At 39.5% G+C, this 25,983-nt stretch overlaps 1 protein-coding gene across 1 annotated transcript in view; it reads right to left on the reverse strand.

The window, feature by feature from the left end:
* METTL16 (methyltransferase like 16) overlaps positions 1 to 25,983 on the reverse strand; it is a 66,292-nt gene that overhangs the window by 37,399 nt on the left and 2,910 nt on the right. The window contains exons 2-3 of the mRNA XM_039251633.1: positions 22,302 to 22,429; positions 3,831 to 4,030 (exon numbers count right to left, since the gene is read on the reverse strand). Of these exons, the coding sequence (XP_039107564.1) occupies positions 3,831 to 4,030; positions 22,302 to 22,429 (328 nt within the window). The remainder of the gene's footprint in view (positions 1 to 3,830; positions 4,031 to 22,301; positions 22,430 to 25,983) is intronic.

Raw genomic sequence — 25,983 nt, forward strand, 5'->3', positions numbered from 1 at the left:
GAGACATTCAAAGGCAATAGTTCCAGGCAAAACTTACTCTTTGACAACTCGGGTTTGGTCCTAAACTCGTATGAAGATCCTCTAACCATCAATTGGACTATATGTATACTAACCACAAATACTGTTTTATGACCATTGACTAATCTTGGCCAATAAGATCCCAAAGCACACATTCAAGAGAAGTAAAGCCAGTGTTTATCCTGAAGGCCTACAGTAGTCAGCCCTCATCAGGCCACTTCAGGCCTGCTTTCCCTGGACCACATCTAGATGCCAGTCTAGTCTTCTAAGGAGTTGGCAGGAAGAGATGGGGGCTTGGGATACTCCTCCCCCAGAGGAAACCCAGGGTCTCTTATTGCTTCACTAAGTATTCTAAACAGGCTAATAAAAAACACGACAATAACCAACAGCCCTTGACAGTCACCACGACTGCTATACTTCCTATGGCATCCTGGCCCTGGTGCTACTGGGCAAACACCCCTTGGGAATGTATGAGGTAGCAAAGGAAGGGGTGGTAGAGGGAACCACCTCTCAGAAGCCACAATTACAGAGTCCCTGCTAGCCATTCTGGTAAGCCAGAGTCATTCAGAGTAAGAAAATTTAAGAAGCTCTGTAGGAAAAATATCTGGAGCAGATACCAGGCTCTTGATTCTCACACAACGGCCTCTCTCTTCATACTTCAATCCATTCAAAAGCAAAGAGCAAAAAGAAAAAAGTACACTTTCCTTCAGCTGCTTCCAGGATAATAAACACAGGTAAAAGACATGTTCCTTGCCAAATAAATAAATAAATAAATAAAATCAAGGCTCTCAATTCTTAAGACCAAAAGACTTGAAATCTAACATGCTAGTTTCCCCAGAAAGGTGAATAACATTTTTAAATGGATAATAACTCTTGTAATGATAAATAAAAATGGAAAGTGTATAATCAGAAAATTAGAGCAAACTGATGGGAGTCTGGGGGAAGAAGTCATATAAAACCCTAATTAGAATGAATGTGATTTCATCAAGAGTGCCCCTTGTGAAGAGCTAAAATCCATTAACCTCCTATATCCCCAAGTGTTATTTTAGACAGTTTGGGGCATAATTAAAATAAATTAGTACCTAGTAGGCTCTTAAATTTTCTATAATCCATCACCCAATCTTCTGCCATGAACATAAAAGGGCAGAGGTTTAGCTAAACCCCTCGTTTTTACATAGTGCTTAGCTCATATGGGGTGTTCAGAATTTTGAATGTTGAAAGAATGATGTATTTATCCACAAACATTCAACAAATTATCAGACACCTACTATGTGCCAGAAACTTTGCTAAGCCTTGGGATATTATAGTTAGTAAGCAAAAAGGTTTACAGGTTCTGCACTCTGCAATCTAGTGGCTGAGAAAGACACTAATCAGACAAGTGAAAGTGTTAAAAATTAAAACAAATACCCTGAAGGAAAAAACATGGTTTTCTAAAGCTCACAATCAAGGAATCTATCACATGCTAGAAGGTCAGAGAAGGCTTTCTTGAGAAAATAAGCCTTGAGTTGACAACTACAGTATAAATGAGATTAACAAGGTGACGATGGGGAAGTTCCAGGCAGAGGGAAAAACATGTACAAAGTCATGGTGCCTTATTAGAAGAACTAAGGACCACAACTATAGGAAACAAGGAAGAAAAGCACACTGGATGAGGCTTAGAGAGGCCCAGAGAAGAGGGCAGGGAACAGACAACGGACACTTTAACAGCCTAAGTCAGGGTATTGGGTGTTTATCACAGAAGCAACAGGAAGCCAGTAAAGTGATAAAAGATGTGACCAGGTATGGATCTATACATACTTTCTGGAGAATGAAATGGAGAGGCAACAGAGTAGATGAGAATAGTTAAAAAGTAATTCTGTAGACCCGGGAAGAGAACAGTGACTGGGACTGAAATGGCTACAGTGGAGATGGCAGAAAGTAGATAATTAAAGAAGTATTTAAGAAACAAAACCAATAGGAAATGAAGATAGACATTCTTGGTGAAAATGGAGAGACATATCAAAGAATATCAAGGATGACAGAGTGGACTGTGGTGGATCCACTGAAAAAAGGAACCAAAAAAAAGGACCAAGATTAGAAAGAAAAGAACATGAGTCTGGTTTTTGATACAGCAAAGTCTGAGATGTTCTTGAAAGATCTGTGTTGCTGACATAATAGACTATAGCTCAAGATAACCCAAGTTGGCAGAACATATAAATTTGTGGGTTATTTGATTGGAGGTGGAAAACAGTCACAGATGTGGATGAAACTGCCTAGAAGTAAGATGCTCAACAGGAAAAGAGCTAAAGATTGAGCTCCAAGGATTCCCAACATCTAATGGCCACACAGAGAAAAGGAAGCCTCTGCGAGGGAAGAAGAGTGACTAGAAGGGAAAGAGGAAAACCAGAGGAAGCCCATGGAGGAACATGCATAAAGGAGAATGGAGTCGTCAATAAATGACCTAAAAAGGTCATGTATGAGGAGGACTGAAAATGTTTGCTGAAAATGCATGCAAAAGTCAAAGTTAAACATCTACTATCTAGAAACTATGTTTCCTATTAATTATACTATAGTTTGAAATAGGGTCACACAGCTTTGTCCCCATAAAGGACTAGTAAAGACCAAAGGGTTACAATTTTTTCCGTATTTTTCTGGAGGTGTCTGGGTGGCTCAGTCGGTTAAGTGTCTGACTTCAGCTTAGATCATGATCTCACTGCTCATGAGTTCAAGCCCCAAGTCAGGCTCTGTAATGACAATTCTGAGCCTGGAGCTTGCTTCAGGTTCTGTCTCTCTCTCTCTCTCAAATATAAAACATAAAAAGAAAAAAAAAAAAAAAGAATCTTAAGCAGGCTCCCACTTCCAGCAGAGAGCAGAGAACCTGATGCAGGGCTCAATCTCAAAACTATGAGATTGTGACCTGAGCTGAAACCAAAAGTAGGATGCTTAACCATAACCAACTGAACCATCCAGGTGTCATGAATTTAAAATTTTTCTTAACCCTATCAAATTAAAACACTGCCTATGATAGGGGGCCTGGGTGGCTCAGTCATTAAGCATCTGACTTCATTCTGCTCAGGTCATGATCTCACAGTTCCCAAGTTTGAGTTCCATGATAGGTGAGCCCAAGCCCCACTTTGGGTAAAACATAAGCCCCGGGTGAGCCTCACTTCTTTCTTTCTCTCTCTCTTCCTGCCCCCCATCCCCGCACTCACTGGTGCCCTCTCACACAAAATAAAATAAAACACTGGCTATGATAAACACACAATACATTTATATTTGCAAAACATACCCTAGCTTCATTTCCTTCTGTATCTCTTCTTAATCTCTCAAATGAACAGTCTTTTCTATTATTAAAAGTTTACAACTAAGAGAACACCTTACTTTAAGTCAATGACCTTTTCCCTCTCTTTGACTTTGGATTAAATGTCTTCTATTAATAAGAGATTCCTGAAAGTATTCAGCCCACATGATCTTTTATTAAATGGCTCTCACACAATAGCCCAATATGGGGACTATGTACTAACACCAAAAAATTCAGAGAAAAATAATGCCCCAAAGACACAGACATGAATATGGTAATCTAAAGAGCTAAGAAAACAAGAGCCTCACTTGCATCCTGCACAGTTATACCCTTGCTCCCTGTCTGGTGCTGAAAATCCTTTTTAAGAAAAATAAATGGCAGAAAAGCCTAAGTGTAGCAAATAAGAACAGCAATATCTGTAGCCAACTTCTTTCATACGCAAATACCCAAAAGAGCAGTTTACAAAGAAACTAACTTTGCAAAACTTATGAAATTTATGTTTAACTAAAAAAGAGTTTAAAACTATACATACCTATGTCAATTCCTCTTCGGAGAGTACTTTTGTCCGAGTCCTGATGCCCAATTAGATCTTCTACCCAATGAATGTAGTTGAGTCTCAAGGGAACTGTAGGAATCAGTCTTTCCAGTGGAATATCAATAGAAAGTCCAAAATCCTCCTTTAGAAGAGTACAAGTCAGAGCTCTGACTGCTTCAGGGTCTTTAAAATTAAGACTGAGGTGTGGAGAAAAAGAAATAAAACAGATTAGTAAGATCCACTACGCTATATAAGCTCTATGTCAGCCACACAATACCAAACACCCATTTGAATTTTCTAGATCACACAGAATAGCTGTGTGGAACATCAGCACAGTGGCACACATACAGGGGTGTTTAATGCAGTCACAGCATATAAAAGGCAGTATAAATTTCCACCAAAAGCACTGCATTTTCATACAAGGAGCAGAGAGGACAAGAGTGCCTCTGTTGCAAGTCCTGCCTGATTATCCCCTTACTTAGTTACTTGACTTTGGATAAGTTATTTCACCTCCATGAGTCTGTTTCCTCAGCTGCAAAATGGGGATAATAGCACCTATATCATAGTTTTCCTGTGAGATAATCTGAGAAAAGTACTTAGCATCATCCCCGGTACATAGTAACTATTTTATAAATCCTGGCCTGTTTTTATTATCATTATTAACATCATTTGACATTAGCACTTTTTGAAAACCATATTTAAAAGTAGAAATCAGAAATAAAATGCTCGATAATGAAAATAGGATAAGACGGGTGCCTGGGTGCCTCAGTCGACTGAGTGTCTGACTCTATTTCAGCTCAGGTCATGATCCCCAGGTGGTGGGACTGAGCTTGGTGCTGGGCTCCTCATGGAGAGTGGAGCCTGCTTGGGATTCTCTCTCTTTCTCTCTCTCTCTCTCTCCCTCTCTCTCTCTCTGCCCTGCTCATCTCTCTCTCTCTTTAATAAAAAAATTAAAAATCTAAGGGTCCTTCCAGGTAAAATCTTAAGGGTTTATGAAGCATACTATGACTTAGTACAATAGTACTCACTTAAATATTTGTAGAGCAAATTATAGAGACATGAAACAATCAAGAGTTATTGAAGACATAGAATAACCAAGCAACAGAAAACATTTCCATTATCTTCTAGTCTGATACCTAACAAATTCTTCTGCTCTATGATATTAAGCATACAGTAACCCTAATGAACACGTATTCAGGAATATACAATCAGTGGTTAAAAATGACACAATTTACTTTTATTTTTAAATAATGTTTATTTATTTTTGAGAGAGAGAGAGAGAATGAGCAGGTGAGGGGCAGAGAGAAAGGGAGACATAGAATCTGAAGCAGGCTCCAGGTTCCAAGCTGTCAGCACAGAGCCCAACGTGGGCCTCCAACTCACTAAGCGTGAGTTCATGACCTGAAGTGAAGTCAGATGCTTACCCAACTGAGCCACCCAAGCGCCCCATGATTTACTTAAAAAAAAAAAAACTGTTCAGAGAAGAACCTGGTGGTTCAGTTGGGTTAAGCGTCCAAATCTTGATTTCAGCTCACGTCATGACCCAGAGTTGTAGAACCAAGTCCCAAGTCAGGCTCTCTGCTGACAGCTCAGGGCCTGGAGACTGCTTCAGATTCTGTCTCCCTCTCTCTCTCTGGCCCTCCGTGACTTGTACTGCCTCTCTCTCTCAAAAATAAACATTAAAAAAAATTTTTTTAATCATTAATGGATGCTAAAAACAGTACAAAGCTCAATGAAAACAGAATATTTACATGGACTCAAAGTACTTCCCCACAAATTATCAATTACAAGAGAGAAAACAGTAACTCTATAAGGAAGAAATCTGATGGATACCACCTTAAAAAGTGATCACCTTAAAAAAAGATCACTTAAAAAGTGATCAAAGTTAACACCACTAATCATGGATGGGACAAATTGACATTATATGCTTCAATGATGCATGAAGGACAAAACAGGGCAAAGAAAACAAGACTTAAAAAAAGCATGCAAAAATGAAATGGAATTGAGGAATGAGATTGTGGTGATGATGACAATATTGTCCACAAGTGGAAACTAAAAACCACTGATTTATATAATGCAAAGGGGGAAATTTACAGTAGCTAACCCTATAACAGAATAAATAACTGAAGTGAAGAATTTGAAAAATTAGAAAAAAATAATAAATATGGGAGAGGCAGATAACAGAGACCCCCTCATACACTTAATTGGTGCTCCTGAATTATTCAAGATAATCCCCTAGCCCCACAAGAACATTCACTGAGCCCTTAGAAAAACCAATTCAGAATTAGCAATACCAACACATAGACCAAAAAAGTTACTAGACTTTAAGAATTAGGAGAAAAATATCCTTTCCATATCCTGACAAAAAAGTTAAACCACCTACTGGGGGAAGAAAGGCAACAGGGTAAAAAGAAAAACTGGCTTCAGGGAGCACCTGGCTGGTACAGTTGGTAGAACATGTGACTCTTGATCTCAGGGTTCTTAAATTCAAGCCCACACTGGATGTAGAGATTACTTAAAAATAAAATCTTTAGGGGCACTTGGGTGGCTCAGTCAGTTAAGTGTCCAACTCTTGGTTTCACCTGAGGTTATGATCTTGAAGTTCCTAAGATTAAGCCCCAAGTCGGGCTCTGCACTGACAGCATGGAACCTGCTCGGGATTCTCTCTCTCCTCCATACATTCTCTCTCAAAATAAATAAACATTTAAAAATAAATAAATAAAATTTTTTAAGGGACACTTGGGTGGCTCAGGTGGTTAAGTGTCTGACTTTTTTTTTCTTAACGTTTATTTCTTTTTGAAACAGAGAGACAGAGCATGAGCTGGGGAGGGGCAGAGAGAGAGGAAGATACAGATTCTGAAACAGGCTCCAGGCTCTGAGCTGTTAGCACAAAGCCTGATGCGGGGATCAAACCCCACAGACTGTGAGATCATGACCTGAGCTGAAGTCGGATGCTTACCTGAGCCACTCAGGTGCTCTCGAAGTGTCTGACTTGATTTGGGCTCAGGTCATGATTTCACAGTAGTGAGATCAATCCCCCACATCAAGCTCCGTGTTAGGCATGGAGCCTGCTTGGGATTCTCTCTCTCCCTCTCTCTCCGACTGTCTCTCTCTCTCTCTCTCTAAAATAAATAAATAGGGGCACCTGGGTGGCTCAGTTGGTTAAGCATCCAACTTCAGCTCAGGTCATGATCTTGCAGTTCATGAGTTTGAGCCCTACACTGGTCTCTCTGCTGTCAGTACAGAGCCTGCTTTAGATCCTTTATCTCCCTCTCTCTCTGCCTCTCCCTTGCTTGCATGCTCTCTCTCTCTCTCAATAAATATTTTAAAAATACAATAAAACCTCTTTTTTTTTAAGTTTATTTACTTTGAAGGGGGGGGCGGCAAGAGCACAGCAGGACCAGAGAGAGTGGGAGAGAGAATCGTAAGAAGGCTCTGCACTGTCACCACAGAGCCCAATGAGAGCTCAAAGTCACACTGCAGGATCATGACCTAAGCCAAAACCAAGAGTCAGATGCTTAACTGACTGAATCACCCACATGCCCCCAAAACAAAATCTTTAAGGAAAAAAAAAAAAGATTGGCTTCAGACTTCACACAACAGCACTGTTTAAAGCAGAAAACCAAAGGACACAGATTACAAAGCCCTTAAAGGAAAAGAATTTTACTCAACAATTTTATACTCCACAGAATTGTATTTCAAATATAATGACAACAGATAAACAGTTTTGAGCATATAAGAACTCAAGGAACATAGTTCCATGATATAAATAAATAAAATCCCTGATGGAAAAAATTTCAACGAACCAAGAGACAAACTATAGCAACAGACTAGCAGTGAGCAGTGAAGCTATTTTAACTAGAGAACTAAGAACTGAAACACCTGTGAAATGTGGCTACACAACAGGACATAAATGTTTGTAAACCATAATAGTGTACACACAATTAAAACTAAGGAGAAATGGAAAAGGAATAAGTAATTAAGGACATTATTTCCTCAACATGGGTCAAAAAATTTCATCCAAAGCTGATAACCTAAGTAGTAGAGATATAAATATACATTTAAGAATATAAACACTAGAAAAATTAAGAGAAATAATCAAATAAAATCAAGTGGTAAAGAAAAGGGAGATGATGGGGCACCTGTGTGGCTCAGTCGATTAAGCATCAGACTTTGGCTCAGGTTATGATCTTGTGGAATGTAGGTTCAAGCCCCGCGTCGGGCTGTGTTGACAACTCAGAGCCTGGAACCTGCTTGAGATTCTGTGTCTCCCTCTCTCTCAGCCCCTCCCCTGCTCATGCTGTCTCTGTCTCTCTCTCTGTCTTAAAATTAATAAATATTAAAAAAAAAAAAAAGGGAGATGAAAACCAGATCACACAGGTTAAAAGAAAAAACAAAAAAAAGGCAATCAAAACAAAGCACAATATAAAATAACTGTAAATGGTTAACTCTATTATAAACCTCTCAGGTTAGATCACAAAGACAAAATCAGTAAGCTATGCTGTAAACAAAGGCTGTGATAAAACACAGTGATCCAGGGGCATGTGAGTGGCTCACCCAGTAAGTGTCTGACTTCGGCTCAGGCCACAATCTCACAGTTCATGAGTTCAAGCCCTGTGTCAGGCTCTGTGCTGACAGCTGTCTCCCTCTCTCTCTGCCCCTCCCTGGCTTGCATCCTGCCTCTTTCTCAAAAATAAACAAACATTAAAAACAAAACGAAATGGGGCGCCTGGGTGGCTTAGTCGGTTAAGCATCCAACTTTCGCTTAGGTCATGATCTCGCGGTTCGTGGGTTTGAGCCCTGCGTCGGGCTCTGTGCTGCCAGCTCAGAGCCTGGAGCCTGCTTCAGAGTCTGTGTCTCCTTATCTCTCTGACCCTCACCTGCTCACGCTGTCTCTCTCTCTCTCTTAGAAATAAATTTAAAAAAAAAATTATAAAAAAAAAAAAACGAAACAAAACAAAAAAAACCATACTGATCCCAAGATTGAAAATAAAAGTTTAAGCTAAAGTATACATCAACTGTAAGTAAAAGAAAACAGCAGGTATCACACTAGATCACTATCAGTTTTGAAGCAGGATAAAAAGCACTGTAGGTGCCAGAGCAAAGTAGGGTGGATGCCAGAATGCCAGAGCAGAATGCCAGAATGCCAGAGCAAAGTAGGGTGGAAAGTTAATTTCTACACCCCCACCACTGCCTTTTTAAAGTAAACTCTACCCCAACTTGAAGCTCGAAATGACAACCCCAAGATCAAAAGTCTGCATGCTTTGCTGACTGAGCCAGTCAGGCATCACAGGAGGATAATAATTTCAAAAGTAATTACCCCTTCATATTTAGGTGGGAATTGGTGAGCTTTTAAAGACCAGTTTCTACAAAACAGTGGAAGTAGAAGTGTATTGTATAAACATATGCGAGCAATCTGAAGTCTCATTAAAATATATTACGCCTATTTAAAGGAGAATTAAGTATTAAATCTATTCCTAGACATCTAAATAGATATATATTAGTTTTGTCATTTGTGGGGGCTGATAAGAGAATCAAGCAAAGAGGAACACATTTCGGCTTCACTCAATCACAGAGTAATTGCCTCAAGCAATTTTCACATAAAAAAAAATGGGGGCTCAGGGCTGGCTCAGACAGTAGACCATGCAACTCTTGATCTCGGGGTCATGGGTTCAAGCCCTAAACTGGGTGCAGAGATATAGATTACTTTAAAAAAAATTAATTAATTAATAAAGAACTTTCATTACCTTTGTATTTCTTCAAATAAAAGCAGTACAATCTCAGGTTCAATATGATAAATGATGTAGCATTAAAAAAGGGGGTATTAAACCTATAAAAACTTTACTTTTATTTCTAATAACAATACTGCATTTTATTCCTGTAAAATACATCATGTGTGTGAAAAGATGGGCCAACTCCATTTCCTTCAGTAACAGAGCAATGAGAATCAAATTTTTACATGAATGGGGTGCCTGCGTGGCTCATAAGCATACAACTTTGGCTCAGGTCCAAATCTCATGGTTCGTGGGATCTGTGCTGGCAGCTCACAGCCTGGAGACTGCTTCAGATTCCGCATGTCCCTCCCTTTCTTCCCCTCCCCTACTTGAACTTTCTTTCTCTCTCTCTCAAAAATAAATAAACCTCAATAAACTTAAAAAAAAATTTTTTTTACACATGGAAAGACGTTCACATCTGAGTACCACACTAAGGCATTCAAATGAATTCGCATTCTTTATAACAGTAGCCCAGTCTGGTAAGCTTCACTGCTAAACACACAAACGAATTCTATCCCAATATAATGTCTATGTTCAAAGCCTTAAAATCTGAAATGTAAAATTTCACAATTTGTCCATCAAAGAAGCTTAATAGCCTAGATACCTTAGACCTGGAACAAGGCGCAACTGGGTGGCTTAGTCAGTTAAGTCTGACTTTGGCTCAGGTCATGATCTCATGGTTTGTGAGTTCGAGTCCTGCATCGGGCTCTGTGCTGACAGCTCAGAGCATGGAGCCTGCTTCGGATTCTATGTGTGTCTCTCTCTCTGCCCCCTGCCCTCGCCTTCTCTCTCTCGGAAGTAAATAAACATTAATATTTTTTAAATAAACTTGGAACAGTATTACCTTGAACAGTATTAACAGAAGTGAAGTACATCCTAACATAATTACTATCCTACAACTTCTAAGTGTTACTTTGCATCAGCACTTTGAATACAATTCTGAAAATCAGGGATTGCAAACTCAAACATTTACAAGATGCTATTCAAAATGCCAGTCCCTAACAAGATACGGAGCTTGTGCTTGCCTGTAAATCAGTATACCGAAGTCATTCAACCAAAGAAATGTCAGCTGAACAGACATGTAGCACAAGGTGCTTATCTCTGTAGACAACAAATATAGTTGTGGCTGAGCAGCTTGTTCAATAACCACACCTTTAGCAGCATTACAGCTAATGACACAAATGGCCATTTCAATGGGTATGATCACCACATAGTTCCAGGTAATTCATGTCCAGTGAGTTTGCCAGCCCAGTTTTGCCAGATCTCTAAAATTTTCAAAGGAAACCAAGAACCCATAATCTCATATGAAGCTCCCCTGATTCTTAAAATCTATGTGGGCATGGGGCGCCTGGGTGGCTTAGTCGGTTAAGCGTCCGACTTTCGCTTAGGTCATGATCTCGCGGTTCGTGGGTTCGAGCCCCATGTTGGGCTCTGTGCTGACTGCCAGCTTAGAGCCTGGAGCCTATTTCAGAGTCTGTGTCTCCCTCTCTCTCTGGCCCTCCCCTGCTCACGCTGTCTCTCTCTCTCTCTCTCCTAGAAATAAAAATATTTTAAAAAATAAAATAAAATAAAATAAAATAAAATAAAATCTATGTGGGCAATAAACAACTGCAAGGCTTACACAACTCACAGGCTGGCAGGTGTACCCCATACTGTAAACACTGGAATTATTTTTAAAAAGCTGGGATACTCGGTTACCTTATACTTTTAATGTTTTTTGGTTTTTGGGGTTTTTTTGAGAAAGAGAGAGAGAGAGAGAGAGAGAGAGAGAGAGAGCGCGCGCGCAAGTGGGAGAGGGACAAAGAATTGGATGCAGGATCCATGCTGACAGCAGCAAGCTTGACATGGGGCCCTAACCCACAAACTGCACAATCACGACATGAGTTGAAGTCAGGTGCTCAACTGACTGAACCACCTAGGCACCCCCACCCTATACTTTTAAAGATGAAGTATAAAAATGTTTCACTTTCCAGGTATGAGATCAAGCGCCACATCGGGCTCTGCGCTGATGGTGCAGTGCGGAGACTGCTTGGGATTCTGTCTCTGCTCTTCCTGTGCTCTCTCTCTCAATATAAATAAATAAACATTAAAAAAAAAAGTGTCACTCTCAGGGTGCCTGGCTGGCTCAGTCAGTGAGATGTGGGACTCAATCTCAGGGTTGTGAATTTGATTCACACGTTGGGTTTAAAGACTACTTAAAATCTTCAAAAAAATTTTTCACTTTCTTTGAGCACTACCTTGCTCAGCTAAATCATATTGGAATAGGTTAGAATTTTTAAGAAGTTGTGACAGTAGGCATTCATTCCTTTATTCATTCAACAGATATTTATCATGTATTGAGGATGTGCTAGTCGTTGTGCAAAATGCTAGAGACATGCAAATACAAACATGATCTCTCCCTTCATGAAGGTGACACTGTGGTAGAGGATAGATATTCATCCAAGAATCACTCAAACACATGTAATATTTCCACTGTGATGAATGCTGTAAAAGATAGGTACAAGGGGCTGAGGAACCTGTGTAATTAGTGGAACTATCTTAGAAAGGTCAGAAAAGGCTTTCCTGAAGAGGAAACTAAGCTAAGTTCTGAGAGTACAGTAAAAATAAACAAAGAAAAGAATGGAGGGAAGGGAACTTTACACTCTAGTGCCAGAGGTACAGAGAATAACTAGTACAAAGACTTAGAGGCAGGAGAGAACTTACAGGGCATTCCAGGTACTGAGGCAGCCATGGGGTCTAGAATGGGGAAGGCAAGGTAGGCATGTATAGTTTCAGGTGAGGCTAAAAAGGAAGACAGGAGCCAGATTATGCAGGGCCTTATAATTAGGGCAACAATATCATTTGATCACCTAATCTGGGACTCTATTGAAAGCGAGAGTAAAACCTATTCATCACACCATGAAAATTACAAACTATGCTAAGGACTTAACGTCTGGTATGAAATATAGACAGACCAGAGTGGAAATAGAGACGCCAGAGTGGAAATAGAGACACCACGAAAGTGACTGCTGTATCTGAGTTAAGAGGCGGGATAAAGATGGCAGTGGCAAAGCTAGAGGAAAGTGAAAAGAATGAAGAGATTTTCAGAAGGGAAAATTTACAAGATTTGGTGACGGACTAGTAGTCACAGATGTCCCCTGGGATTCTGGTTCAACAGGACATCCTCTAAAACTGGGAACGCTGACGGAGAACCATTTTTAAGGAGAAATACCATAAATGTGAGCTGAATCTGAGACATCCAAGCAGAGATAGTGGGTAAGCAGTGATCTCCAGTTATAGAGCCCAGAAAATTGGTCCGGGGAAACAAAAGAGTAAGTGAAAGGCATAGAAAAGGTGAGAGATGAGTGATGAGAATTCTTGAGGGGAAAATACAAAATCAGAAGCAAAGAGAGCTCTGCATTAAATCCTGAAGACTCCTTTAATGGCTGTAGATATAATCATCACAAAGGAAGCTATGCAAGGATACAGAAAGAGTGGAATAAAGTGCAGAGCCAAGGGAAGAAGGTGTCCCTGAGGACAGCGTGGGCGGAGTAACCTACTTCTCAGAAGTCAACTGAAAACCAAAATTGCATTTAGTGACAACAGATCATTGGAGACCTTTTCAAGGGCTGCTTTGGTAGTGGTGGAATTAGAAACCATCATGGAAGGAGTGAAGATTAAGCAGAGTGTGGAAAAAATGAAGACCGTAAAATGAGACAATTTGTTAGGAAAGGGAGTTGTACAAAGAAGTGAGTTGCGCAAGGGAGAAGTAAGATGGGGCAGTGGAAGTCGTAGGGTTGCTGGAAAGATTTTAATAACTTTTTCAATTAAAGACTTGGACATGTTTAAAAGTCAATGGAAAGTCACAAAGACCACATATTAGGATTCCATGTATATGAAATGTCCAAAGCATATAAATATGTAGAGAAAGAAAGGAGGTTAGTGGTTGCCAAGGGCTGAAGAGAGAGGAGTTGGGAGTGCTGCTGAATAGGTTTATTTTGGGGGTTGACAAAAATGTTCTGGAATTAGTGGTGAGGTTTGCACAACCCTGTGAACATACTATGAACAACAGAACCATACATTTTAAAATGATGATTTTATAGTATGTGAATGATATCTCAAATTTCTAAAAAGTCAAAGAGAAGAAGCTAGGTGACAGAGACAGATTAAGTCATTAGGAAAAGGAAAACCAGACTAAGGTTTCTGAGAGGAGAGGAGGGTATGGGATCCAAAGGACAGACCTGATTAGAATACAGTAATCATAATAGTAATAGAATCATGAATACCAATATTTGCTGAACAAAACCAAAAGCAGACCCATGATCTTTTGTTGTATTTTCCACCAATTCATAGTGATCCACAACTGATTTTTAAAAAAATTTTTTTAATATCTCATGGGTCAAATAAGCAATTAGATAATAACATCATAAAAAAGCAAAGATCCTGAAACAGTAGAAACGACTATTATTGAACTTAGGTTTAACCAAATAACCCAAATCCTACTTGCAAAATGTTAAGAAACTACCCTGATCAAATTCAGCTTTTTTAAAATTACTATTAAAGAGAGAGAGCATGAGTGGGGGAAGGGGAGAGAGCCTGATGTGGGGCTCAAACTCACAAAAAAAGATCATGACCTGAGCTGAAGTCAGACACTCATGCTCAAACCACTGAGTCACTCAGGCACCCCGCATATTGCTCTCTTTTTTTTTTTTTAAATTTATTCCTGAGAGAAAGAGACAGCGTGAGCAGGGGAGGGTCAGAGAGAGAAGGAGATACAGAACCTGAAGAAGGCTCTAGGCTCTGAGCTAGCTGCCAGCACAGAGCCCGACGCAGGGCTCGAACCCATGAACCGTGAGATCATGACCCGAGCTGAAGTCTGACGCTTAACCGACAGAGCCACCCAGGCATCCCATAATGATCTCTTAAATGCAGATCCCTGTGATAGCCAAGGAGAAGATGACAGGAAAGAAAAACCAAGTCATCCAAACACCTCTCTGGCCTTCCAAGTACTGTTAAAAGTACTGCAATTTTCTAAGCAAACCCCAGTGACTTACCCTAAATTCACTTAAAGAAAAAAAAAAAGCCTTTAAAAAATTCAGTAGTAAGGGGCTCCTGGGTGGCTCAGTCAGTTAAGTATCCAATATTTCGTTCAGCTCTTCGTATCAGCTCAGATCATGATCTCATAATTCATGAGATGGAGCCCTGCATTGGGCTCTGTGCTGAGTGTAGGAGCCTGCTTGGGATTCTCTCCCTCTCTCTGACTCTCCTACCCTCCCCTATCCTCCTCCCCCCACCTTTCTCTCTCAAAATAAACAATTTTTTTAAAAAATTCAGTAGTAGGAGACTCTAAGTTTAACTTTTATATTACAGAAAACTTAGGAACAATCTAAAAGTAATCATTAGGGAGTTGGATAAATAAACTATAATACATCCACACAAGAGAATACTCTAGGTATTAAAAGGAGTAATAATGGGCTGGTCCACATATGCTTATATGAAAAAAGTTCCTTGATATATTTAAACACATACACAACAATTTTGAATAAAATCATATATATACATTATGATCACATTCTTGTATAAAAAAACAAAAACCAAACAAAAAAGATCCCATGTGTGTATATGCATAGAAAACTCTGGAAGGTTAAGAGCTACTTCTGGGTGTGGGAATGGTGGGTGGGTGAGTAGGGGTGGACTCATATTTTTCTTTGATCTGAATATGTTTTACATAAAATCACCTTCATAGCAGTGTTTTCTAACTATATGCAAAATGCTTATAATGTCAAGTGAGGGTAAGAAAAAAAGTCCTATTATTGTATCTGTATCAAAATTACAATCACAAAAAATGCCAAATATGCTAAGAACAAAGACTTAGGAACATAAAGTCCTTTCATCTGGGGGTGTAAGAACTGGACTTTTACGTTTGCAATATTACCATCATAAATGTAGTTAGGAAGGATACATTTCTATAATTTTTCCATTAAGGGTTCTATAATGTCTATATAATTAAAAAAAAAAAACAGGGGCGCTTGGGTGGCTCAGTCAGTTGAGCGTCTTGACTTCACCTCAGGTCATGATTTCACGGCTTATGGGTTTGAGTCCTATGTTGGGCTCTGTGATGACAGCTCAGAACCTGGAGCCTGCTTTGGATTCTGTGTCTCCCTCTCTCTCTGCCCCTTTGCTGCCTGCGCACACGCTCGCGCGCTCGCTCGCTCTCTCTCTCTCTCTCACACACACAAATAAACATTAAAAAAAATTTTTTTATAAAAAATAAAAAAATAAAATCCCCTTTTCAAAAAAGGAAAATAGGCCCATGGTCTCAGAATGCCTTTCAATGGAAGAGGGACAATTCTGTTGAAAACCAAACTAGGATTATTTCCCACGGTGACAGCAATCACCGAAAGAGACTACTACAGCTGAAGCATTAATTATATAGCTTCATGAAACAGTCAAAGCAAGGGAAACAGCATTATAATTAATGTTTTCTTAGTACCTTCAAACAGAGTTGTTGTTTATATCAACAATTCTTGTTATTAAAAAATATACATATATTCACCTTGACAGACTAGAGCACATAATTTATTAATAAGAAACGACGTCCTAATCACCAAAATGTACAAGACACCAAGCAGAGGCTAGTCTAATTAAAGAAACTGAAAAAAACGAAGAGCTTATTCTTGCACTTTGTTAGCAAGACAAGCGTTCATTCTCTTACTTCTAAGAAAACAGACACTAATCTGAGGGTTAGAAATTCTTTTGTAGGACAAAGTCTAGTCATCCAGCTTTACTGGTTAAATATCTAGGTCAGTGTAGCACCCTGGGACATTAAAAAGTCCTGAACACAGGCAAGATCTTTTTTCATTCTCATTTCTGAGATCACAAAAACTAAAATTAGCTCTCACATGGAAATTAGCAATTTATTCAATCAGTCTTTGTTGTTTGTTTAACACATCCAGCTTCACAAAATAGCCTATTGTCAACAAGCCCATGTCCGATTTCCCCAGAATGATTCCTGCTCTGCTACTAGTGAATACAGTATTACCATTATAGATGGAATTTGGAAGGATACAGTCTGTGACCCATGGTTAAAATAACAATCATTCTAACACTGTAGAGAGTGAACCTCATGTAACAACAACAAAGGCTCCCAACCTAATTTTCTGACATTGGTTTCTATTCGTTAGACCTTCACCATGGGTTAAAAATGTACAGTCCTAAAGTTATGGCAAAAGCCTTCAATACTGGATCTTTGGTTTAAAAACAAATTAGCTAAGTGTCACCTTCTAACCAAACTCAACTGACAGGGCTCAACTCAGTTGCATATCTCCATGGGGCTGGTTACTATGAAAAAGTACAAACTAAAATCTCATTGCAATGGTCAGACATGATTACACTAAGACAGTGATGGATGCAGGGAAGAAAAACAGAAAGGGAGATGACACTAGCAATCCTAATCACCTTATCAATTACACCATGTAACAACAATAAGGGTACCTATCATTTGTTAAGTGTCTACGTGTCACTTTACATCCATTATCACTAACTTTTATGACAAACACCAAAATATGTCCTTTTATCCGTGTTTTCTTTAGATGAGGAAATTCAGTCTCAATAAAGTTAATTATCTAAAACCTCCAGAGCTGCTAAGTGACACCCTCAAGACCGGTCCTTAGGATGATGGACTCAGAAATACCCCTCTCTCCATACCACACACACTCTGCTCAAGAGTTGAGCAAATATGGGGTGCCTCACTGGCTCAGTCAGTAGAGCTTGCAACTCAATCATGGGGTCATGAGTTTGAGCTCTTCATGGGGTGTAGAGATTACTTAAATATATAAAGCTTAAAAAATGGGCATTCATGTTTATAGGTTAAAAATTCAAAACACAGGGGCACCTGGGTGGCTCAGTCGGTTAAGTGTCTCACTTCAGCTCAGGTCATGATCTTATGGTTCATGAGTTCAAGCCCCACATTAGGCTCACTGCTGTCAGCACAGAGCCCACTTCAGATCCTCTGTCCCCCCCTCTCTACCCCTCCCCCATTTGCGCTCTCAAAAATAAATTTTTTTTTAAATTTCAAAACATATAATTAACTCAAATTTATTGATTATATTGTTTAGACTCCGTATCAGCAGTACTTAATGTTTTTTGGGTCAATGACCCTTTTTGAAAGTGAAGTTCTAAATTATAGGTTAAAACTTTGAACCCTCTTTTTTTTTTTTTTTTAAATGTTTTTCTTTATTTCTAGGAGAGAGAGAGAGAGACAGCGTGAGCAGGGTAGGGTCAGAGAGAGAGGGAGTCACAGACTGAAACAGGCTCCAGGCTCTGAGCTGGCAGTCAGCACAGAGCCCGACACGGGGCTCGAACCCACGAACTGCAAGATCGTGACCTAAGCTAAAGTCAGAAGCTTAACCGACTAAGCCACCCAGGCGCCCCTGAACCCTATCTCAATTAAAAAAACATATACACAAGTTTTTTGGGTTTTTTTCTTTTTTCTTTTTTTTTTAAAGTAAGCTCTACACCCAGCATGGAGCTTCAATTCATGACCCTGAGATCAACATTCTAGAGACTGAGCCAGACAAATGTGCCCCTCACACAAGTATTTTTATCTAATTGTTTTCAGGTCATTTGTGAATCCTCTGAAAGTCCCTAAGGCCATTTCTCTGTTTATTTTTGTCTACTTGGCTAGAAATACAAGGAAAAGTGTCTCCAAAGTATGTTAAACACTTTTTACTTTTTTTTTTTTAAGAGAAAGAGAGAGCACACGGATTGTGAGTAGAGGGAGAGAGGGAGAGATGGGAAGGGGAGGAGGTAGGGAGAGAGGGAAGAGAAGGGGGATAGGGAGAGCAGGGTCCAGGCTCAGCATGGAGCCCAAGTTGGAGTTCAAGCCCATTGACGCCAGGATCATGCCTTGAGCTAAAATCGAGTTGGATGCTCAACTGACAGAGACACCCAGGTGCCCCATTGTAAACACTTATTAAAAGATATTTGTTACATTTTTCAAAATGCTGAAGTCTTCATTTTTTTGACTTTCATTAAAAAAATTTTTTTTAATGTTTACTTATTTTTGAGAGAGAGAGAAAGAACAAGCAGGGGAGAAGCAGAGAGAGAGGGAGACACAATCCAAAGCAGGCCCCACACTGGGCTCACAACTGTCAGCACAGAGCCCAATGAGGAGCTCAAACCCACGAACCATAAGATCATGACCTGAGCTGAAGTTGGACACTTAACCAACTGAGCCACCCAGATAACCCTCATTTTTTTTTTTTTTACCTTTTGATGAAAATCATTGCTTTTATTAATATAAATTAGTACCTTTTTTTTCCAATTTGATGCTTTCTTGTCTTCTATTTTACTTTTTCTAATTTGGGGGAAACTCTCATTTACCTAAAAAATTTCTGCTCATCCCTTTATTTTTCATTAATCCACAACTTAAGTAGGTCATTTGTGAGGTGGGCTGGGGGAGGGCAAAGGAGGGGGGGTGGAGTGCAGGTGGGAAATGGGTTAAAAAGGTGAAGAGTAGGCAGCTCTTTCTGCCTATGGGTCTGTTCCTGTGATTTAATAAAATCACCTATTTGCACCAAACAACAAAAACAAAAAGAGGTGATGGGTATTAAGGAAGGCATTTGTGCCGAGGACCAGGTGTATGTATGTAAATGATAAATCACTAAATTCTATACCTGAAACTAATACTGCACACTGTTAACTAGCTGGAATTTAAATATAAACTTAGAGAAAAAAATAAGTTTGCTACTTGTAAATGGCAGAGAGTTAGATTTCACAGAGGAATTACTCTCATGCGTTCAATAAATATTTTGAATGTCTATTACTTGCCAGACACCTTTAATCCATTCAGATATGCTGTAGTAACAGATCTGTTTGGTTTGCTCTGAGCTATATTTTAAAAAATATAAACTTAAGCCATCTTAAAATCCTCCTCTGGTTCCTCTGTGTCTGAGCAATCAAGCTAATTTGAATGCTATGAAAGGCTCTTTGTGACCAGTTCTTTTTTCCTTTCATCTTGCTACTTCTCAACCTATCCTAGGTCCACTTCAGCCCCACCTACATGCAATTCTCCAAACTTTCCACACCCTTCACAAAATCTGGTTCTCTGTACTTGGAATTATTTCTCCCTTCTTCTTTTTTTTAAACACTTATTTCTTATAGAGACAGAGAGAGACAGAGTACAAATGGGGGAGGGTCAGAGAGAGGGAGACACAGAATCCAAAGCAGGCTCCAGGCTCTGAGCTGTCAGCACAGAACTCAAAGTGGAGCTCAAAACTCATGAACTGTAGATCATGACCTGGGCTAAAGTTGGACACTTAACCAAAAGAGCCACCCAGGCACCCCTCTTTCCTCCTTCTATACAATCTTCAGGATTCAGTTCAAAGACCCAGGGCCTTCACTACCACCACCCCATATTACCACTTTGTGCTGCTCTTCCAACTTCCATTTTCAACTGCCTACTAAATAACCCTACCTGAATATCCCACAGCCTTCTCAGATTGCATATGACCCAAAGGGAAAATCTCAACCTCCCCCAAAATGAGCTCATTCCCTCTTGATCCCTAACTCAATAAACCAGGTACTACCACCTACCCTCTTGCTAAAATTAGAATCCCAAGCACCATACCTGGCTCACACTCCTTAATTTATACCATGTTCTGCCAATTCTATCCATGAATTTCTCTCAAATTCATCAGTGATTTCTATCCCTTCTGCCTCTACCTAGTTAGGCACCAATGTCTAATCTGGATTCCTGAAACCATTTCCTATTTACTTCCCTATACCTCCAATCCTAATTTCCCCTGCAACCCGTCCTCTGCAAGTCTCCTAGGATTCTGTCTAAACACAATTCTGAACATGTTATTCCTCTGCTTTTAAACTTTAGTGGATAAGGGTGGGGGTGGGTAACTCTGAAGATACAAGAACCCTCTACACGTCCTTGAAATAAACCCCAAACTCCTAAGTGGGCCTTCTAAAGTACTACAAGCATAATCCTCTCCAGACTCATCTGTCCACTACGTCTAGGGCACACTCCGCTTTTCCAGCTCCCCTACTACTCGGTGCTCTGCACGTACTGTTCCCTCTGCCTGTAATACTCTTCTATCTGGCTCACTCCTAGTCATTCTTCAGCACAACCATGACATCACTTCTGTTTTAAATCATTCTCTAAATCCCAAAATCACAGTTGGGTCTCCCTTCCATGTGATTCCACCATACATCCCACAGATTCTGCCACACCAAAAGCCTATTTATTTGTCCACTTTCCGTACTAGTGTATAAACTCCAAATGCAAAGTCACTGTTTTTCTTGCTTATCATGGCTTTCCAAGAATTTAGTACAAAGTGGTTAATCAATAGACATTTTGTTAGGTAATTAAGTACAGTGATAGGAACAGATGAAATCAGAAGAAAAAATAAAAACTGTACATGTCCTAAAGCTACAGGAACAATTAAAACATTCACATATATAACTATGAAATAAAGATTTAAGCACAATAGTAGAGAGGATCTAAACAAAGAGAAATACTAATTTGATCTCTCTAGGCCATCTCCAGAGTAAAATGCCATAACTGTTCAGAGCATGCAAAGAAAATACTGCAACACTTATTTAAATATATTTTTAATTTTTATTTTGCATTATGTTGTCTAATGTGCTTAATATAGTAACATATTGAGTTGTACAAGCATTCATGTATGGGGTGGTCCTCAACTTTTAACTGAGTAGACAAAAAAAAGCTTGGAAACCATAGTTCTAGGGTATTTGATCTTTACCTCTGTGTATTGTGGAAGGAGGCCCAGATGGCTTTCAGAATTGGATGGAAACTAAGAATTATCTCCCAGAAAAATGAGCACAAATATACATATTTTAAAACTTTTACAGGGTTTCTAGGGTATCTTGGCCCTCAGGTTAAGTCTTGCCCTAGGGTTTCCAACTCTAAAGCCAGGAGGAGACTGCTAGTAGGAAGAGGTCATTAAAATGTCTGGAGCCCTTTGATTCTATTATTCCTTACCTTCTCTCTTCTCCACAATCCTGCTCCTCCTCCCCCCCACAGCTCAATCACCACACCTGTCCCTAGGAAGGCTTGGAATTTCTAGTCTATAACTCCCATAGAGTGTAGGAATGCAGTGAAATATTTCCTTCTCAAAGGTATAACATACACATCAATTATTCCCAAGCCATAATCATAATTTTGCTATTTCCCAAAGCACTCACATTATTATTTTCTTAATTTTTAAAAATCAACTTTTAAACCAAATTTAATTTTAAATGTAAAGACATCCTAAGCATCTGTGAATTCAGTTTTGATGCCTGATTATTTTCCTACATACATCAAAATAAACATACTTAAAATAAGGACTCTAGACCCTCATCAGCACCAAGTTTTAGAGCATAATCCCAAGGTTTCTGCATTTACTCTGAAATCTCTGTTGAATAGGCAATAATTCAGGCATCAAGTTTTCTTAAAGTAACAAAGAAACTTCAAAAGTATTTGGTCCAATCCTCTCATTTTGTAGACTAAAAAGATGAAACCCAGACAGGTTAAGTGATTTGTCCAAGAGCAGATGAGAAATTTAAGAAAAAGTCTAGGATCAGCATTCAGGTATACTATCAGTCCAGTATGTGTTCCACTATACTGTCTATACTGTGTCCATTCAGATTGCACTAGAAAAACAATTAACACAGTATCAAGAATTTTTCATCTGTTACCTACCTCACTCTTCCATTCAGATTTATCTGAACATGCTGCTTAAAATCTGGATATTTGGATGCCAAATAAGCAAAGTCAGGAGGTTTGTCCTTGTATCTATTCCTTGCATGCATTGATTTACTCAGAGCCATCTTTAAAAAGAAAAAAAGGAAAAAGGTCAGCATATTTAATTAAAAAAAAAAAACATTAACGGGAAAAAGCTGTGGTTGCCAAGTCAACAGTTATAGCCAACATATTTTTGCTAATCAACTGAGAAAGTAGAAATTATATTTTTTAAATGTATACAACAAATAAACACACGAAAAGATGCTTAACATCACCATGAATCATTAGGGAAATGCAAATCAAAACCACAATATCACTTCACACCTACTAGGATGACTACTAGGATGACTAGGATGGAGTCAAAAAAAGGAATAAAATTCTGATACACCCTACAACATGGATGAACCTTAAAAACATTATGTAAGGGAAACAAGCCACGTACAAAAGACAAATATAGTATTTTCCCATTTATAGGAGGTAGCAAGAATAGGCAAATTCATATAAAGAGTAGAATAGAGGTTACTAGGGTTTGGGAGGGAGGTAGGAATGTTGAGTTATTATTTAATGGGTACATGGTTTCTGTTTAGGATGAGGAAAAACTTCTAGAAATGGACGGTGGTGATGGTTACACAACACTGTGAATGCACTTAATGCCACTGAATAGTACACTTAAAAATGGTTAAAATGGTAACTTTTATGTTATGTATATTTTATCACAGTTTGAAAAATGTACACAACATACGGTGTTTTTTTTAAACCATGGGAAGAAAACCAGAAACTATCCTTTTGAAAGCATCAAAGGGGCAGAAGGCAGTATAATCTCCAGCCATGAAGTAATAGAGGTTAGTTTTTACAGTGTTCTTGTATGGACTGAATATTTGGTAGTACACCATAAAGTCACTAACATTTCTTTTTTGTTTTTTAATATTTTTTATTTATTTCTAGGAGAGAGAGAGAGACAGTGTGAGCAGGGGAGGGTCGGAGAGAGAGGGGGATACAGACTCTGAAATTGGCTCCAGGCTCTGAGCTGGCAGTCAGCACAGAGCCCGACGCGGGGCTCGAACCCATGAACCGCAAGATCATGACCTAAGTGAAAGTTGGACGCTTCACAACCAACTAAGCCACCCAGGTGCCCCGTCACTAACATTTCAAAATACACTATTTTATAAATTTCAATCTTGTCATTCCTACGTAGCTACAACCATGCATTAATCTGGAAGAAAAAAATTGTTTTCATTTGGTTTTAGCTACCTAGGAATGACAAGACTGAAACTTATGGTATACTACCCGGTACCTCAGCTGTATGCTGAAGCAGGCCCAGCACAGCGCGCGGCCTTACCTAGTTTTTCACCATCAGTTTATGTCATACCTATCCTTGCTCTTCTTTCTGTCCCTCCACTCTGGCAACAGGGTCTTTACACAGTTTATTCCCTTTGTAATATTCTTTCCTCTTCCTCTTCACCTAGTGAATTCCTACCTATCCTTTTTTTAATATTTTTATTTTTTTTTGAGTGAGCACAGCTAATGTGCAGCCAGCAAGTGGGGGTGGGGCAGAGAGCACGAGAATCCTAAGCAGGCTCCACACTCTTCAGTGCAGAGCCTGATGTGAGGCTGGAATTCTCTAACCCAATCATGGGATCATGACCCGGGCTGAAATCAAAAGCCAGATGCTTAATAGACTGAGCCAGCCAGGCACCCCTCCTACTCATTCTTACTCTCAGTTCAAATATCTCTTCAGGAAGGTGTTTTCTTCCGTCATCTCCCTAGTTAAATCATATTCCCTATTATAAAGTCTCCTAGCAACAAGCACCTTTCCTTTGTAGGCTTATTAGAGATGTAACTTTACATAGCAATGGATCTGCTAATACTCTATTTCAAGTTTTTGACAACTTTCTACATTGAAAAAAATTTTTTTTAAGTTTTTAACTTAAGTATAAATAGCATAGTGTTTTATATTCATTTCAGGTGTATGATATATTGGTTCTACAATTCTTATTCCTCAGTGCTCAACAAAGTAAGTGTACTCTTAATCCCCTTTATTTCATCACCCCCCCAAAGCCTCCCCTCTGGGCATCACCAGTTTATTGTTTGCATTTAAGAGTGTTTTTTGGAAGACACCTGGGTGGTTCAGTCTGCTAAGCATCCAACTCTTGATTTCAGCTCAGGTCATCATCGCATGGGGTCATGGGATGGAGCCCCAAGTCACACTCCGTGCTGAGCTAAACAAGGAGCCTGCTTAGGATTCTCTCTCTCTCCCTCTTTCTGCCCCTCCCTTGCAGATGTGCATCCTCTCTCTCTCAAAATAAACATTTAAAAGAAAAGAATCTGGTTTTTTTTGCTCATCTCCCTTTTTTTCATTTCTCTAAATTCCACATGAATGAAATCACATGGTATTTGTCTCTCTTTGACTTATTTCACTCTGAAGCAGGCTCCAGGCTCTGAGCTGTCCATGTAGAGCCTGATACGGGACTGGAACTTGTGAACCACGATGAGACCATGACCTGAGCCCAAGTCAGATGCTTACTGAATGAGCCACCCAGGCGCCCCAAGATTTCATTATTTTTAATGGCTAAGTAATATTTCATCATGTACACAGACACCTTTTATTTTTTTGTAGTTATGTTTTTATTTTTATTTTTTTAATAGCTTATTGTCAAGTTGGTTTTCATATAACACCCAGTAGTTATCCCCACAAGTGCTCTCCTCCATGCCCATCACCCCCTCATCCCCTCCCCCACCCCCATCAGTTCTCCGTTTGTTCTCAGCATTCAAGAGTCTCTCATGGTTTGCCTCCCTCTCCCCCACTATTTTTCCCCTTCTTCTCCCCCACGGTCCTCCATTAAGTTCCTCTTATTCCTCCTATACATGCAAACATATGGTATTTGTTCTTCTCTGCCTGACTTATTTCGCTCAGCATAACACCCTCAAGGTCCATCCATGTTGCTACACATGGCCAGATTTCATTCTTTCTCATTGCCATGTAGTATTCCATTGTATAGATAAACCACATCTTCTTTATCCATTCATCTGTTGATGGACACTTAGGCTCTTTCCATGTTTTGGCTATTGTTGAGAGTGCTGCTATGAACATTGGGGTACATGTGCCCCTATGCATCAGCACTCCTGTATCCCTTGGGTAAATTCCTAGCAGCGCTATTGCTGGGTCCTAGGGGAGTTCTATTGTTAATTTTTTGAGGAACCTCCACACTGTTTTCCAGAGGGGCTGTACCAGTTTACATTCCCACCACCAGTATAGGAGGGTGCCAGTTTATACACATCCTCGTCAGCATCTAGAGACCTCTGATTTGCTCATTTTAGCCACTCTGACCGGCGTGAGGTGGTATCTCAATGTGGTTTTGATTTATATTTCCCTGATGAGGAGGGAGGCTGAGCATCGTTTCATGTGTCTGTTGGCCATCTGGATGTCCTCTTTGGAGAAGTGTCTGTTCATATCTTCTGCCCATTTCTTCACTGGGTTGTTTGTTTTTCGGGTGTGGAGTTTGGTGAGTTCCTTATAGATTTTGGATACCAGCCCTTTATCTGATATGTCATTTGCAACTCTCTTTTCCCATTCCGTCATTTGCCTACTACAATGCTACAATCATTTCCATCTTACTGTTTACTCTATCATACAATAAAT

Source organism: Hyaena hyaena, unplaced genomic scaffold (genome assembly GCF_003009895.1).
Source record: "Hyaena hyaena isolate Hyena2069 unplaced genomic scaffold, ASM300989v1 scaffold_10, whole genome shotgun sequence".
NCBI classification, from domain to species: Eukaryota; Metazoa; Chordata; class Mammalia; order Carnivora; family Hyaenidae; genus Hyaena; species Hyaena hyaena.